The sequence below is a fragment of the Vicugna pacos genome, chromosome 11 (genome assembly GCF_048564905.1).
Source record: "Vicugna pacos chromosome 11, VicPac4, whole genome shotgun sequence".
NCBI lineage: Eukaryota > Metazoa > Chordata > Mammalia > Artiodactyla > Camelidae > Vicugna > Vicugna pacos.
In genome coordinates, this window is record NC_132997.1 from 91,128,159 (window position 1) to 91,144,376 (window position 16,218).

The 16,218-nt window shown below is 40.7% G+C and overlaps 2 protein-coding genes across 4 annotated transcripts in view; one reads left to right on the plus strand and one right to left on the minus strand.

Moving 5' to 3' along the window:
- The window catches only part of EIF3A (eukaryotic translation initiation factor 3 subunit A), a 32,533-nt gene extending 26,126 nt beyond the window's left edge, over window positions 1-6,407 (minus strand). The window contains exons 1-2 of the mRNA XM_072971971.1: window positions 6,269-6,407; window positions 315-505 (exon numbers count right to left, since the gene is read on the minus strand). Of these exons, the coding sequence (XP_072828072.1) occupies window positions 315-505; window positions 6,269-6,317 (240 nt within the window). The 5' untranslated portion in view covers window positions 6,318-6,407. The remainder of the gene's footprint in view (window positions 1-314; window positions 506-6,268) is intronic.
- The window catches only part of DENND10 (DENN domain containing 10), a 38,326-nt gene continuing 24,944 nt past the window's right edge, over window positions 2,837-16,218 (plus strand). The window contains exon 1 of one of the 3 annotated variants that reach the window (XM_072971980.1): window positions 2,837-5,553. Coding sequence is in view for 1 of the 3 variants with exons in the window: in XM_072971972.1 (XP_072828073.1) it covers window positions 6,584-6,702 (119 nt within the window). In the remaining 2 variants the exon portion in view is untranslated. Of the gene's footprint in view, window positions 5,554-6,582; window positions 6,703-16,218 lie in introns of those variants that run through there. The other 2 variants (XM_072971972.1, XM_006200164.3) reach the window with 2 other exon arrangements.

The following is a 16,218-nucleotide window of genomic DNA, read 5'->3' on the forward strand; positions in this document are numbered from 1 at the left end:
AAAATAAAACACTTTTCCTAACAAATCATAAAGTATTGTAAAAGCAAATTTTATGACATAAAATACTAACTTTGAGAGGAAAGCTCCTCTGTAAATTAGAAGCACTTATTAATAGACACACATTATAACACGTTTTATATATAAATAATACTATGCATTAACATAATGTAAAGAAAATAGAAAATGCACCCAACAATGATGGATTATATATGATTTTAGTTTTTTGCACCCTTATATGTTTCCCGATTTTCTATAATGATACTATTTCCATAATTTAAAAAGCGAGTTTGAAAAAGAAACTCAACTGTCCATACCTGTTGACAGATGTTCTTATACTGGTATAATCCTTCTTTAGCCAAGTGGCTCTTGCGAAGATCCACACAAAGTTCCAAGTATTTCAACATAATTGGCTCGTGTATCTTCTGCCATGTTCTGTGTTTCTTACTTTTCATAACATCATAAAGAACATCCAAAGCAGGCTGCTTTTTGCCAACCTCAAGAAATTCTGGAAAAGTAATTCAGGAGAATTAAGATCAGTTATTTAGACTATACAAAAGTCTAAATCTTGCTTTCTAATTTGGCGGTTTTAATTTTTGAACCCACCACCATCTCTTTTGAGGTCACATTTATTTTTTACTTCTAAAGCTACTCCAAAATGATCCAATAAAACAATGAAAAACTGTACTATCTTAAATACGGTCTACAGGTAAAACTAGATTTCACTCAATTCCTCTGTACCAATCATATTTAAGTGATTTTAAAGTTCTAGAAATTGAAATCATGAGGGGAAAAAAATCTTGCAAATGCAGAAAAGTATAATTTCAATCACAGTGATATGGTTGATTTTGTTATTTGTTAGTTTATGTTAAGACTTGAAGCAGAAAAAACACTAGATTGAACTTCTTCCTTTAAGATCAGTTGACTATGTGGGTCTATTTCCGGACTCTCTTTTGATCGTTCTTTACTGATCTATGTGTCTAGTTTTTTGCCAAAACCTGTTTTTTTTAATTATTGAAATAAAGTCAGTTTTCAGTGTTGCATCAATTTCTGATGTACAGCATAATGCTTCAGTCATACATGTATATATACATACATTCGTTTTCATATTGTTTTTCATTACAGGTTACTACAAGATAACTGAATATAGGTCCCTGTGCTAACACCTCACTGTCTTGATTACTGTAGCTTTATAGTGAAGTCTTGATATCAGGTAGTGTGAGTGCTCCAACTTTGTTCTTCAGTATTGTGTTGGCTACACAACATCTTTTGCCTTCCCACGTAAACTTTCAAATTAGTTTGTAGATATCTCCAAACAGCTCACTGGGATTTTCATTCGGATTTTATTGAACTTACCTTTCAAGTTTGGAAGAACTGACAATAATATTTAGTCTTCCAATCCACGAGCCAGCCTGTAATATCTCTCCACTTATTTATCCTAGTCTAACCATGAGAAAGACATTAAGATGAATCCCAGTTGAGACATTCTACAAAACACCTAACCAGTAATCCTCAAGACCATCAAGACCATGAACAAGAACCTGTCACAACCAAGAGAAGCCTAAGGAGGCATGACAAGTAAATGTAATGTGGTATTCTGAATGGGATCCTGGTATGCAGAAGGAACATTAGGGAAAGCTGACGAAATATGAACAAAGCATGGACTTCCCTGAAAAAAACAGTGTATCGGTACTGGTTCATTAATTGTGACAAATGTACCAACAGATATAAGATATTCATTAACAGGAGAATCTGCATGTGGTGTACAGGGGACCCTCTGCACTAGCTTTACAGTAACTGTGTAAATCTTAAACTTCTAAAATTAAAAGGTTATATTTCTAATTGGGAAAAAAAATTTAGAATGAAGAGCAAAGAAATGTACACTCTTGAATTCTCTGCCTAAACTTGAAGGCATTCTGTGTGTGGCAACATTTCAAAATCAGTTCCAATCTTAAGAGTTTATATATGTTGCTCCTTTCGAATTCAATCAAAAGTAAAGGCTCCTCTATCACATTATTTCTGACCAAGGTTAAAATTTATCTTGTTTTTTTTCATCTTTTATTTTCTTTTGTACAAACACTTAATAGACCGCGGAGGAGGTGGGTATTTTTCTGGTTATGTTCAATTTAAAATTCAGTAATCACAAAATTACACACACACACACACACACACACACACAAATCTTTCCACTGAACATCTGAAAAATAATTTAACAAAACTAAACTCCAGTTTACACTATAAAAAGTCATAAAACACTTCATCTCCATTTTTAAATCATTGTTTATTTTCCTCCTATGAAATCTTCGACAAAAACATTATCAAACTGCTAGGCAAATAGGCAAAGCTGCCTCAAAGTTAGATAATTTACTAGATCTACAGATTTAGTGCCATTTCTGCTATTTCTTCTTCCAATTATCACATCTTTCAGGAACACTGATTCTGAACATTCCCTCCTCCAGGAAAACTAGAATAGTCCAACTCTAGTATATTAAAAAGCTTGCAACAGGCTACATCACAAAACACAATGAAATATGTATCTTTAACACAATATCCTACATCATTCCATACTGTATCAAATCATATTCCTCACATGCAAATGAATATAAACGCCTTTCCAATATTGTAAGAGTCTCAATATCAATCCTGCCAAATACGAGAAAGGCCATTTTCAGTTGAGTCAATTTTATTACCAAAAAAAAAAAAAACTCTACAAAATGAAACAAAAGTGTAATACAACCAGATACTTTGTTAGAATAAGACTTCACTGTTTTAACAAGAGGACCTACCCATCTTCTTCCCAGAGCATGCATACAGGTCGTTTTAAAATCCAACAGTACTTTTAAATGTTTTCACAACTATTTAACAAAACCAGTCTCTATCAGCCAAAAATTTGGAAGAGAATGTTTTTAAATGTATCCTTTACATTAAGAATATCACAGCAGTACCACCAAAATGATCCTATAATATCCAATTCCCAACCTTCCGTTGAGGATTCACGTCTCACACTACTGTATGTACTACTGGAGGTAAGCACTGTCAACGTGCTTGTAACATGGATTAGGCACATGGAGAGTTAAAGGTGACAACTGGCCCCAGCATGATGTGATGACAAAATACTAAAGTGTCTAAAAATAATTCACTTTCCCAATCTCGTATTTTTAAATGAGTGTGTTATCTTAATGTCATTCTAAAAACTAGTAAGTCTTGTTTAGTGATAGAACTGGAAGTACTTTTCATTTCCTAAACAGCCAATCAAAATTTATGATCACAAATTCCATACTTTAAAACTCTGAAACAGTTTCTAACAAACCAAAGCAAATGGATTAAAAATATTTTTTTAAATAGGACAGACACCCCCATCACCAAGAAAAAAAAAAAGAAAGAAAACATGGATACCAGACAACGATGTTTTTAAAAGGAAAAAAAAAACGTGAATAGGAACAAGTATATGATAATCCATGATGGTGAGTTCCTGTCTTTATCCTAACATATCTAAGGATTTAGTTCCTCTGAATTATCTAATTAGGGAGAAAAAAGTTTGAGGCTAGAAAAAATTATCACACACTAAAAGCTCTATTACAGTGTTTGAAGAAAACTTCATTTCCAGATTGATAGTCGTGATATAAAAATTAAAATTACAAACTACTTCTAGGCATTCTGAGCTTACCTTGAAGACATAATGAAACTATGTATCAGCCTATAAAGAAAAAATTTAGGTCAGCCCTTCAATTTTACTAGCTTATCTGTGCAAAAGACCAAGTAGATGAACTATAATGTTACACAATTTTTGAGTTTAATAACAGCTTTATTTTTAAGGCATTGGTTGTGGAGCGTAAATTAAGAGGCTGTTATACAGTCAGCAGCAACTAATCTGGCAACATTAACAACATAATCTGGAAAAGGGAGCTTTTTCCAAATGATTCCAGGGTATGAATTTCTGGCCTGTAACTCCTAGGCCAAGTTCTCACCTTCTTGGATGATTACTACAATTGTTTCCAAAAATACTGCTCTGATATACAGACTCGGTGACTCTGAAAGACTATTCCATACTGAAATTTATTCATATTTTATTAGGACAATGTAATGGATGAGGTCTAAAGGTGATTAAGATTAAAATAAGTTATAGATAAAACAATATTGCTTCCATTAAATAAAATGTGCTTTGATCATCCTGTTTAAAGTTTTGAAAGCAGTGCCATGTGCCATCCATTATGTTCACTTTGATACTAAGAAGGGATTAAAGGTACAGAAATTACTGCTTAAAGATAAGGCATCTCTACCATAGACGCACCCTTCCTACAGCTTAACAGGGCTGCAGCAAGGAGTCAGTACAGCCTTGTTCAAAAACTGCACCAACAAAATTCAAGTCTCCACCCTCACTCAAGTAACCCTTTCTCATCTTGCCTACTTTAATTTTAGACGTTTTCCCCAAATTGCCTTTGATGAATCAAATCTACTTCAACTTACAAATTGTGAGAAAAGATTTAACATCTGTTACGCATCATACAACCCTTCTAATTTTAAAAAGTTACTGGAAAAGTTCATATAAAGATTCAGGAGAAGTGAAAGAAACAAAGCCTGAACACATCGAATGTGTAATAATTAGGGCATCGAGATTACAGTGCTTCAACCTATTAAAATGAGAAAAAAAAATGCCTGTTGGTAAAGCATTCAAATGACTGTAAAACAGATCTGCAGTAGCGATTAGAACAGTAATTTCACCCAAGTCGCTTGTTACACAATGTAATTCTAAGTTTCAAAACATCAAAAAAAAATTTTCTAACTTTGCTAGTTTATTTTGGAGGGATAAATTTCCATTTCAATCTAGTTTCTTTCCTATAAATTAATCAACATCCTTCAACTTCTTGCCTGTTCTAACCATTAAAGGGTTAGACTGAGTGGTGGTAATTAGATCAAAGTTGTAGTTTGTAGTTGTAGATTGTTTTTTTAAAAGACTTACTCTATTGCACAGAATGTGGTACTATCCGATTCCAGAGACTGCTACTTCTCCCTGAAACTGTTACTTTTAGTTAAAATAACAAGCATATGACAAACGTCTATGGCCCGGACAGAGTATCAGTAGTATCAATTTTATGTACTGACTGAAACTGACCTTTTCGTAAGAGAATTTTCAAACAAGCTAACAAAATAAGTTCCGCAAGCATAAAACTAAAATACATGGCATATCCATCTACAACATGGATAAACATGTTTCAGGTGGAAGGATGAAAATAAGAGCAATGGAAGGACGCCCTAACACATGAACCCTAAATAAGAAAGTTTTTAAAGACCAGAGACAAGTATGACACACTGGCAACCCCATAATGCCAACGTAATAAATGCCTTTTCAACAGACCGGGACACACACAAGTTTTCCCAAAAGCGCCCGTGGCTTAAGTACACATATGGAAATAAAAATTGCAAGCAGCGGCGCTGTGATGAAAAAAAAAAAACGACTGATCTGGAAGTTAACAGACCTTGGCTTTAGTTTCCTAGCTCAACGGCTAACTCCCAGAGTGACCTTGGGCAAACCAGTCTCTCTAGGCCTCACTTTCGGTATGTTTGAGAACTTCAAGTCCCTCTTATAGTATCAACTCTGTCCCAACTTCCTGTGAGTCGGAACAGGCTTTTGAGCAGCCAATAGTCAATGCCAGAAAAAATTAGTAAACATGTTAAATGGATCCGAGTCCCCGAAACGGAGACAGTGGCTGGAGGGGAAGGGTAAGTGGACCCTGACCCCGCGAAGCGCGGCGCTGGATCTGGGGGGCGAAGGTGTCCGCGGGACGGCTGGAGGTAGGACTGTCGAGCTCCCGGCCCCGGCGGGAGGTGGAGTCGAGGTTCTCGCGTGCATTGTCCCCCGGAGGGAGCCATGTTTCCTCCTCCCCGGCACTCCCAGATGGCGGCCGGGGGCGCGGGGCGTAAGCAGAAAGCCCCGTGGTCTGGAGGGCCAAGCGGAGGTGGACGGAGGGGAGGAGCTCGGGCCCGGGTTGGCCTGCCTCCGGAGCTGCGGCCCCCGAGAGGCACCAGGAGGCAGCGGAGGAAGGAAGGGTGCCCAGAGCGACGGTTCCCGGCTCCGCGCCTCCCACTCCCCGGTCGGTTGGAGAGAGAAGGGAAACCATGCCCAACCAGGGACTGGGTAGGCGGAAGGCAGGCCGCATCGGCCTCCTATCTGGCCGCAGTCGGGCGGAGGAGCAACGAGAAGCAGGCCGGGCCCCTCGACCTCCGAGGCCTCCGGCCGCCCCAGCCCCGCGCGCCCTGATCCCCTACTCACCGTTGGCGCGTTTGAGGGCATTTTCCGGCCTCTGAAAATAGGCCGGCATCTTGGCGGCAGGCTCGGCTCACCCGGCGTCAGCGAACTCCTTAGCGGCCCGGGCCGGGACAGGAGACGAAAGGGAAGCAGCGCGAGGCTCCACGCGCCTCGGCAGCAGTCGCCCGCGCCCAGCCGGCCAGAGACGGAAAGGAAGAGGCCACGTGACCCCCGCGCGGCGGCGCCGCCGCCGCCCAGGCCCCGGATGTAGAGGCGGGCCTCCGCACGCGCACCGCCCCTCCCCGCGCGCAGGCGCGTTGGCGTCACGCGTGCCTGCTGATGTGGCTGCGGTGGGCCCCCTGCTCGAGTTCCGGTACCTTCTTGGGACTCCGCGGGGAAACGTTAGGGAGCCGGTTCTCAGGCCCCTCGCACCTGGAGCGAGACTCCGGGTGGAAAAGGTGAGATTTGGGTCAGAGCTTCTGTCTGGCCAGCAAGCAGGCGCCTGCACGGATAAATCTTGAACATGATTTGTGCGGAGTTATGCAAAGTTACAGTCTGGTCCCATCGCCTAGGGAATGGCCTGTCTTCGTTGAGTGAAAATGCCGAATTTATACATTCAGCAGGTATCATTAGGCCAGCGATAGTCATCACTGGGAGATAGTGGTGACCTGTCACATGACGGACTGGCATGGGGAGGGGGGATGCAATAAATAACCAAATAGGCAAGCATATTTCTTATCTAGGCAAAATTTTTAAGTTGGTGACAGATTGCCTGCCCTCAGAGAAGGCGAGTTTTGAGCTGAGACTTGAAGGATGGGGACAGACTGGGGACAACAGTTTGGCTGGGGGAGGGTGGTGCCTGCAGCAGAACAGACCCTAAAAATGTTTGAAAATACATAGGAATGTTGTCGCCTTTATATTCAACACACATCACAAACAAACATAAGGAAAATGAGTGTTAGGAAAAAAATCAATTTATAACAAGCCCTTTGCTACACTCTTTTATTATTGATTAACAATTTTAATGTTCAAACATTAACTATTATATCTAGAACTTGAAAGCCATTTAAACTGAATCTGAGTACTCAAGCCCTTGTATGAAATTAAGATGTGTTCAGAAGAAAAATTCAGAAAGCAGCAGAGGAATAAATTGTTGCACATTTATTACACATTTTGTAATAATGGGTGTGGTATGTGAATTAATGAGAGTACTACATTAATGAATGAGGAAACTACAGTACATACACACAAAAAGCATTTCCCCTTCATTCCTTCTGGCTCAGCAAAGAGGTTTTTCTGTTTTTAAGTTTATCACTTTAAAGAAAGAAAATTTGAAGAATGCAGACATAGACCAAAAAAATCACAAATTCTAAAACAGGTTATTTTAAAATTAATTTCAGAGAGTTCTTCCTCCAAAATGCTTAGGCCACTGTAAATGTCTGAGTTTACTCCTCAAAAAAATACGAGTCAGGCAGGATTGAGCAATAAGTACTAAGAAGCTGCAGGAAATGTTTTATGGGGCAAGATCAAGAGACTTCTTTGTGTATATAATAATTAAGTCAAAATTAAAGAGCTAAACATAAGAGCAAATAGAGCTTTTAGATGCTATAGATAGAAAATTATTGAGTAGGCCATAGAGAGATGTAACAGAATAAAATAAAAGGAAACCTGGCCTAAATACCAGGAAAGCTTTCCAACATTCTCACCTTTCCATTGTCATATGGCAAAGAAAAATGGTAAAATGATTATTGATTATTATTCATTATTTGGTAGACTTAAAAACAATAAAAATACTAGAAAATTGGGAGGTAAAGTCAAATCCAATATTTCTGTATCTTCATCCTTTTCTCTTTGAAGTTATTTAGGAAGTATAGTCAACCCTCCACACCCGTGGTGTTCTGCATCCTCAGATTCAACCAAATGTGGATCAAAATATTCAGGAAAAAAATTCCAGAAAGCAAAACTTGAATTTGTCGTTGGCAACTATTTATGTAGATTTATGTTGCATTAAGTATTATAAGTAATCTAGAGATGATTTAAAGTATACAGGAACCTGTAGTAGAAAAAAAACAGTGTGTGTGTGTGTGTGTGTGTGTGTGTGTATAAAACTGAATCATGCTGTACACTAGAAACTAATACTTCAATTTAAAAAGGAGAAAAAAATAAACTATACAGGAAACAACAGGGTCCTTCTGTATAGCACAAGGAACTATATTCAGTACCTTGTAATAGCCTATAATGAAAAAGAACATGAAAATATACATGTATAACTGAATCTTTATGCTGTACACGAGAAATTAACACAACATTGTAAACAGCTATACTTCAATTTAAAAAATATTTTTTTTTAATTTTTAAAGTATACAGGAGAATATGGTAGGTTACATGCAAATACTATGCCATTTTATATGAGACTTGAGCATCACAGACTTGGTACGTGGTGGGGGCTGGAACCAATCCCCTGCAGATACCAAGGGAAGACTATGAAGCATTTGGTGATATAATAGCCAGTGATCATTTAAGTGCATTGAATAAAATTATTTACAGTTTATTACCATGTTTTTAAGTTAGTAAAGGTATACTGTCAATTTCCAGGATAAATTTATCTATTAAGTCCAACTATCAGGTATTCAGTTCTAGCAAGCAGCCATAAAGTTAGATGCTGGAGATAAAAAGATGCAAGATGCCTACTTTCAAGGAGATGATGATTCTCTGGTGAAGATACATGAGTACACATTGAGGGACAAGATAGGATCTATTCTGGGCCTGGAGAAAAGCATAATTACTTGCTGTTGAGTAGCGTTCAGTTAGTAGAAAACAAGCAACCTGAATATGCTAAAAGCCACTTGAGGAAGTGGCAAAAGGAAGTAATCAGGCTGATGAAGTTTTTTTCCCCTCAAGCCACTTTTGTACTATATATGACTGGATAAGTTATCTAATGCAGTAATTTGGAGGGTTTTTCCAACTTGAGTGAAATAAATAAGATTCTCAAACAGTTATTAAGGGCACAATTGAAGGTACTACATTATACATATTTGCAACATAATATCTTACAGGTTTAAAACAAGTATCTTGTTTTACAGTTTACAAAACACTTTCACATTCATTATTTTGTTTATAAGAATGCTGTAATGAAGGTGAACTGGTGAACATAAATTTTGGAGGTAGACCAACGTTCACAGGTACACGTTCATTCAACAATTTTCAACAAGCCAATACCATGGGCCAGGCTCAGGAGGTAGTACACAGCAGTGAACAAGACAGACTTGGTTCCTGCCTTCTTGGACGTTGCAGTGTAGAGAGCGGAAGGCTTGGAACACTCACCAGAAGCTCAGTGGAGATAGAGATGCCAGTCTAGGCCCTCATCATCTCTTCTAGGTCCATCTCTCACAACACTCAATGTCTTTCAGTGCCTTAAATAGCCCTCTCCCACCTCCAACCCAATGCATGCCATCCGGTCACTTGAAAATTCTTCACCACCACCCATTCCTTGTTCTGGCAACAGCAACCTATTTCTCCTTCAGGTTAAACGTCACTTCCGTCAGAATTCTTCCCTGGCCCCCAGATGAGTTTAGAGGCCAAGGCATTGAGCACCAATAACATCGTCTTAGCACTGACCATACTTCAATGTAACTGCCTGCAGACTATAAGCTCAGAGAGGGAAAGGACCATATTTGTGTTGTTCACCACTGTATGGCCAGTGCCTGAGCATTGGGCAGACAGGATGCTCTCAAAAACTGATGGAGCGAGATATGAACAAATCCTTATGTAAACATTTATATAAAACAATTTCCCACTATCCCCATGGGGAAGTAACAAGTTCAAAGCCCAATGTGTGTCTTGTTTCCTTCATAGAGCTCAGAGTGCTCAGTATACCTAAGCCCCAGCATGCAAATATTAAAGAGGAAACAATCATGTTCCTCACCTAAAGCTCCTAATTGCACCAATTCTAAATCTTTGGCTGTGCTGAAGTTCATTCATGATTTTCTGAGCTCAGTGTTCAAAGATATCATGCTTTCCTACACATATATATCCCTTCCCTCCCCCTTCCCCTCCCCCAACATTACCTGACTTAACTCCTGCTAATACTTCAAGCCTCAGCTCAGAGACGTCCTCTACAAAGCCCTTCCTGCCAGCCAGGCCCGACTTAACGTCCCCAGTGCCTGTGCTTTTTGCTCAGGCCACCTTTAACTCCACCACCCCAGTCAATCCTGAGCACTGCTGCCCCTGCAACCCTGACCCAGGGTGGCTGTGTTCCTCCCTCCAACCACTGGTGCCTGGAGGTGGATCAGTGACTGACTAGCTACTTCCCATTAGCTACTTCCAGTGCTTGCTCGCTCTCTGTCTCTGTCTCTCTCCCCTCCTTAAGATCTGAGTTTTGATGCTTACATCAGTCTAGGCCACATGTGATTCCTCCACATCACAGTCCTCTCTCTACAGGCATCTTCACATCCCGGGTCGCACCCCCTCATTTCTTGACTCAGATCTGGCTCCCTATCACTCTGTCCAACACTACCATCATAATGATCCGTGGCCTCTGTACCCATGTAAATGATCCTGCCAGTATTCTGGCCACCTGCTTCCCGATTGTGTTGTCTACCTGACCTCAGCCACTGACACACATGGTGACACCCTAGAGTCTAGACCAGGACTCAGCACACTTATAAAAGATCATAGAGTAATTATTTTAGGCTTTGCATGCCTCAGTCTGTCTACTCCTCATCTCTCTTAACTCTAAGGTTAAAAACTCCCAGGGGTCATCTCCTGGACCTCTTCCCTCCTCTAACTACATCTCTTGGTTCTAGCTCATGGTTCCAGGTACTTCTGCTGTAAGCATCTTTGCTGTGGGCATGTTTGTTGCAAGCATTTTACCCCAAATATTTTTGCAACATAACTAATTGGCCATAGGCAATTTTGCCATAAAAGGTAAAATAATGAAAAGTAGAAGAGGGTCATTATCTGTCAGCTTGATAAAGCCATCAACGACATCACTAACTGGAAGAAATGCTAATGCATTTGAACCAGTTGAAAGCAAACTTGTCAAACCAAAAACTGTCAACCAGTTATTGTATCCTTCACGGCAAAATTGCTTTATGGCCAATTTATTATGCAACGATGTCTGCAGTAAAGGCGGAAGTACCCAGCACGCTAGCTCATAGCTTTAGAAATCCCATCTGTGCTTATGTTTCACAGTTGTATCACCAACACTTCATCTCTCTCCTGAAAGCCAGCCTCACATCTGGATGTCTAGCTGACACATCTGTAAATGTTCAACACCCAGCGTATGCACAGCCTGCCCCAAACCAGACTCCTGGTCTCTTCTGGCTCCAACCTGCTCGTCCTGTCATCTTCCCCCAGTGAATAATGGCAACCCCATTCTTCTAGTTGCTTATGCCACAAAAATATTGCAGACATCCTTTTCTCCACCTTTTCTGTCATATCCTCACATCCAACCAACCCATCACCAAATCCCACAGCTGCCACCTCCACAGCTACCACTCTGGTCCCGGTCACCATCATGTCTCACCTGGAGTGTATAAAACAATTTCCCACTATACCCGTGGGGAAGTAACAAGTTATCTCACCTGCTAGCTTGTCTGTTTTCACCTAGCTCCCTTCTCTTTTTCCCCCACGTAGCAAGGAAGGGGGTGCTTTTAAAACAAAAGCAAGGCAATCATGTCAGTCCCCTATTCAAGACCCTCTTGTAGCCCCCAGATCATTCTGCAAAAGTCAGTCCTCATAATGGCCTGCAAGGCCCTACTACCCACTCCCTCCCCTTGTCCCTCCCCTGCCACACCAATGTTACCTTTCCAGTGATGTCCTCCCTCACCTCTTTAAAGTAATAATAACGTCCCGTCTTCCCATATTTTCTAGAACCCTCCTCTGTTTTCCTCCATAGCATTTATTTATTTATCACTGTCTGATCTCTGATACGTTTTATGAATTTATTTCTCAATTGTCTATCCTTCTAGAATATAAGTTTGTTGAGGGCAGGGATTTATGTCTGTTTTGTTCAACTGCTACATCTCTAGCACTAATAACAGTGCCTCGTACAGAGTAAGCACTCGATAAACATTTGTTGAATATATGACAACTGGTTAAAGAAAGCCTCCTGATCTGCATTTTAGTCTCCTCTATGACCCTGGAAGTCCCTTGAAGGTAGTGGCTGGGACTGTTCATCTTTGTGTCTGGACAGTGCCTGGCACATGGTCACACCCAGAAAGTGTTTGCTCGGTGTCTGTTTCAGAGCACCTTGGTGGTTCCAGCTGCATGATAACAAACAGGGTCTAAAACCTCATGGCCTTGCATTCTTAACCATGAAAGCATCCGGCTGGGGTTGGAAATCTTTTAAACCAAGGGCAGATGTCAGTGCACTGTGCCTGTGCCAGACAGTTCTCACTGAGTCTTTGGTTTCTGCGAATGTAAAGCAGGAACATTGGAATGCAGATTCAGACAAATTTATTCTCTGGGGGAGAGTGTAGCTCAAATGGTAGAGCACATGCCTAGCATGCATGAGGTCCTGGGTTCAATCCCCAGTACCTCCATTTTAAAAATATATAATAATAATAAATAACTAAATAGACCTAGTGACCTCCCCCCACAAAAAATATTTAAAAAAAAAAAAAGATGAGTTTATTTTCAGCAGAAACACGTCCTGGCAATATTTGTTATTTATTGGGAAAAATGCATCATATACTCAGGAGTCTTCAGTTAATACTCTGCTGGATTCTAGAAGGCTGAGGGGAGAAGGAGGGGCTGGTTTGTGGGAATTGGCACACGTGCTCACACATGCGGTTGTTAGCATGCCAGGAAGCCCAGCTCCTGTTGGGAAGTGGGGAGATTATGCCCAAAGCTACACAAGCCAACTACAGCCAAGGAAGCAGAAAGAGTAAGACTGCACAGTGGTTTTGGGTGTGGTTCGAAAAGAGGCTTCTTCGTGAAATGAGGTTAAACATGATTAGAAGGAACCCTGGAACAGGTCGGCTTTCATCTCGGGTTGGTGAATGTTAGACAATTTTCCCATGGATTTTGTCATTGTGTTACCATCTCAGGGAGCGGCTAAAGCAGTCCCTCCTCGGAGAACCATTTTCTGACCACTCAATCTAATCTGAAGACCAGCCTGGTTTAATTCTCAGCAGAGCATTCAGCACTAACTGGGAATTTTCTTTGTTTCCTTGGTTACCATCCCTCTTCCTGCACTAGACAGCAAGCTTTAAGAGACCAAGTTGTCTTGTCCACCATTGCATCTCCAACTCCTGGAACTACGCCCAGCACAGGGCAAGCATTCCAGAAATATGTGATGTGTGAATAAATAAAGGAATGGAGACCGTGGTGGACAGAATTCTAAGATGTCTTCCAAGACTCCCTCTCCCTGGTATACACATCCTGTTTAATACCTGGGACTGTAAATGTGGTGGTGTGTTACTCCTGCAATTAAGTCATGTTATACATCACAGCTGACTTTAAAAAGGGGAGGTTATCTGGGTGGGTCTAACCAATGACATGAACCCTTTAAATCGGGGTCTAGAGATCAGAGGCAGAGGAGGCAAGAGATTCAAAGCATGAGAAGCTTTATGGAGAAAGCCACATGGCAAAAATCCAGAGGCAAGTGCATGCTTAGCATGCACAAGTTCCTGAATTCAATCCCCAGTACCTCCTCCAAAAAATAAATAAACTTAATTACCTTCCTTCAAAAGAAAAAAAATTTTTTTAACCAAAAAAAAAAAAAAAATTCCAGAGGCAGCCTCCAGGAGCTGAGAACAGCCTCTCCACTCATCCCCACCCCCAGCTAACAGCCAGCCAGTGAACAGAGGCCTCAGTCCTACAACTGCAAGGACCTGAATTCTATCAGCAACTGGATGTGCTTAGAAGCACATTCTTCCCCGAGTCCCCGGAAAGGAATGCAGCCTGGCCATCACCTGGTCTTCAGCCCAGCAAGACCCTGAACAGAGACCCAGTCACACTGATCTACAGAACAGGGAGCTAATAAATGGGTCTTGTTTTAAGCTGTTGTTTGTGGTAACCTGTTACAGAGCAAGAGAAAATGAATACAGAGACCTTAACAGATATCTCCATATTAACTCATAGAGGAGAAAGAATGAAACACTACGGAGTCTTTTCTTGCCTTGCAGGAAGTGAACACTGAGGTACACCTCCATGGAGGAAAGGGCAAGACTGTGTAAGGTCTAAATATACAAATTCAGATGATTTGAGCAAAAGCCTCATGAGAGTTGAGACTCTGAGATTATGAACATGTTATTGTAATCCACATTGGTGTTTTTAGAACTGGGAGTATGTTTTATTTCCTAGGGAACTAGGATTATAAATACATCTCAGTTCTTCCTATAAGCATGCCAGATTGGAGTCAGATGCAGCTTCAGACCCCAGCTTTGCCATTTTACTTGACATTGGGTAAATAATCTCTCTAAGCCTCAGTTTTATCACCTATGGAATGAGCATGATGAGGTTGTTAGGTTTAGATGAGATACTACATATGTGTTCTTAGCACAGTCCCTGACGCAAGCTCTCTAGAAATCATTGCCACACATATGTACAAAAGATGGATAAAATAATCAGTGCTTGAAATATTCACAGTCCCCTTCTGCTCCCTCAAATGCTAAACTATACTGATGTTGACTAATGAGCATTGCCCCTTTGCTCTCCTCCTGTTTTCTGCTTATTCTTTATTCAGTACATGAAGTAGTCAATCAAGAGAACAGCTGGAGAAGTTGGGTAGGAGATTCAAGTAGGCAAGGGCTGAAATGAGAGAGAGGTGACTAGAGGAGTGGGTAGAAGGCTAATGGGTGAGGGTGGGGAGAAGGAAAGAGGAGAGAAGATGAAGGTAACAGGAAGGGTTACTTGTAAGGAGAGTGGAGAGAGATGAAGAACCTGGACCAGATGAATAAGAAAGTTTACAAAAATACGAGGGAGTCCACACTGACATAAATACATGATTGAATAAAAAAGAAATGCAAGTGAATAGGCAAATTCCCCATGGAGAAGAATTCCAAATAATTTGTGTAGATACTTTGCCCTCAAGGAAGTGGAACATAACCCTTCATTCTTTAGGTATGGGCCATGCATAGTGACTTCTGCCCAAAGAGGACAGTGTAGGAGGAGGGTATAGCTCAGTGGTAGAGTGCATGCCTAGCATGCACAAGGTCCTGGGTTCAATCCCCAGTACCTCCATTAAAGGTAAATAAATAAACACCTAATTACCTCTCCACCGGGGTGAGGGTGGGGAAACGAAACACAAAACAGGACAGTAAGGGAGGGAAGAGTCAGAAGGGAAGAAGGGAGTGACTTTACAGAAGAGAAACCCAGCAAGCACTACCGCAGCCAGGTGATCGAGGTTTCATACGATGTGATGAGAACAGCACTTGACCTCTGTGGTCTTCCTCCCCCAACCCATAATCCAATCTAACCATGAGGAAAAACATCAGACAACTCCTTATTGAAGGACAATTTGTAAAATACCTGGCCATCTGCTCCTTAAAACGATCAAGGTCATCAGAAACGAGGAAGGTCTGAGAAACTGTCACAGCCAAGAGGACCCTAAGGAGGCATGCTGACTAAATATAATAGGTTGTCCTAAATAGAATCCTGAAACAGAAAAAGACATTAGGTAAAAATTAAGGAAATCTGCATAAGATATGGACATTAGTTACTAATGTATCAACATCGGTTCACTAGTTGTGACAAACATACTAAACTGACAAAGGTAAGATGTTAATAATAGAAGAAACTGGGTGAGGGGTATATGGTAACCCTCAGTATTACCACTGCAACTTTCCTGAAATTCTAAAACAAAACGTTTATCCCAGGTTTCAGCACCAAGATTTTTTTTTTAATTAAAACATTTAAAAATAATAAACTGAAATATTTTTAAAATATGAAGAGAAAGGTATTTTAAGACATCACTGCAGGTAAGATGATGGATCATCTTTAATTTTCTTTGAAAAGTGCAAATAAGG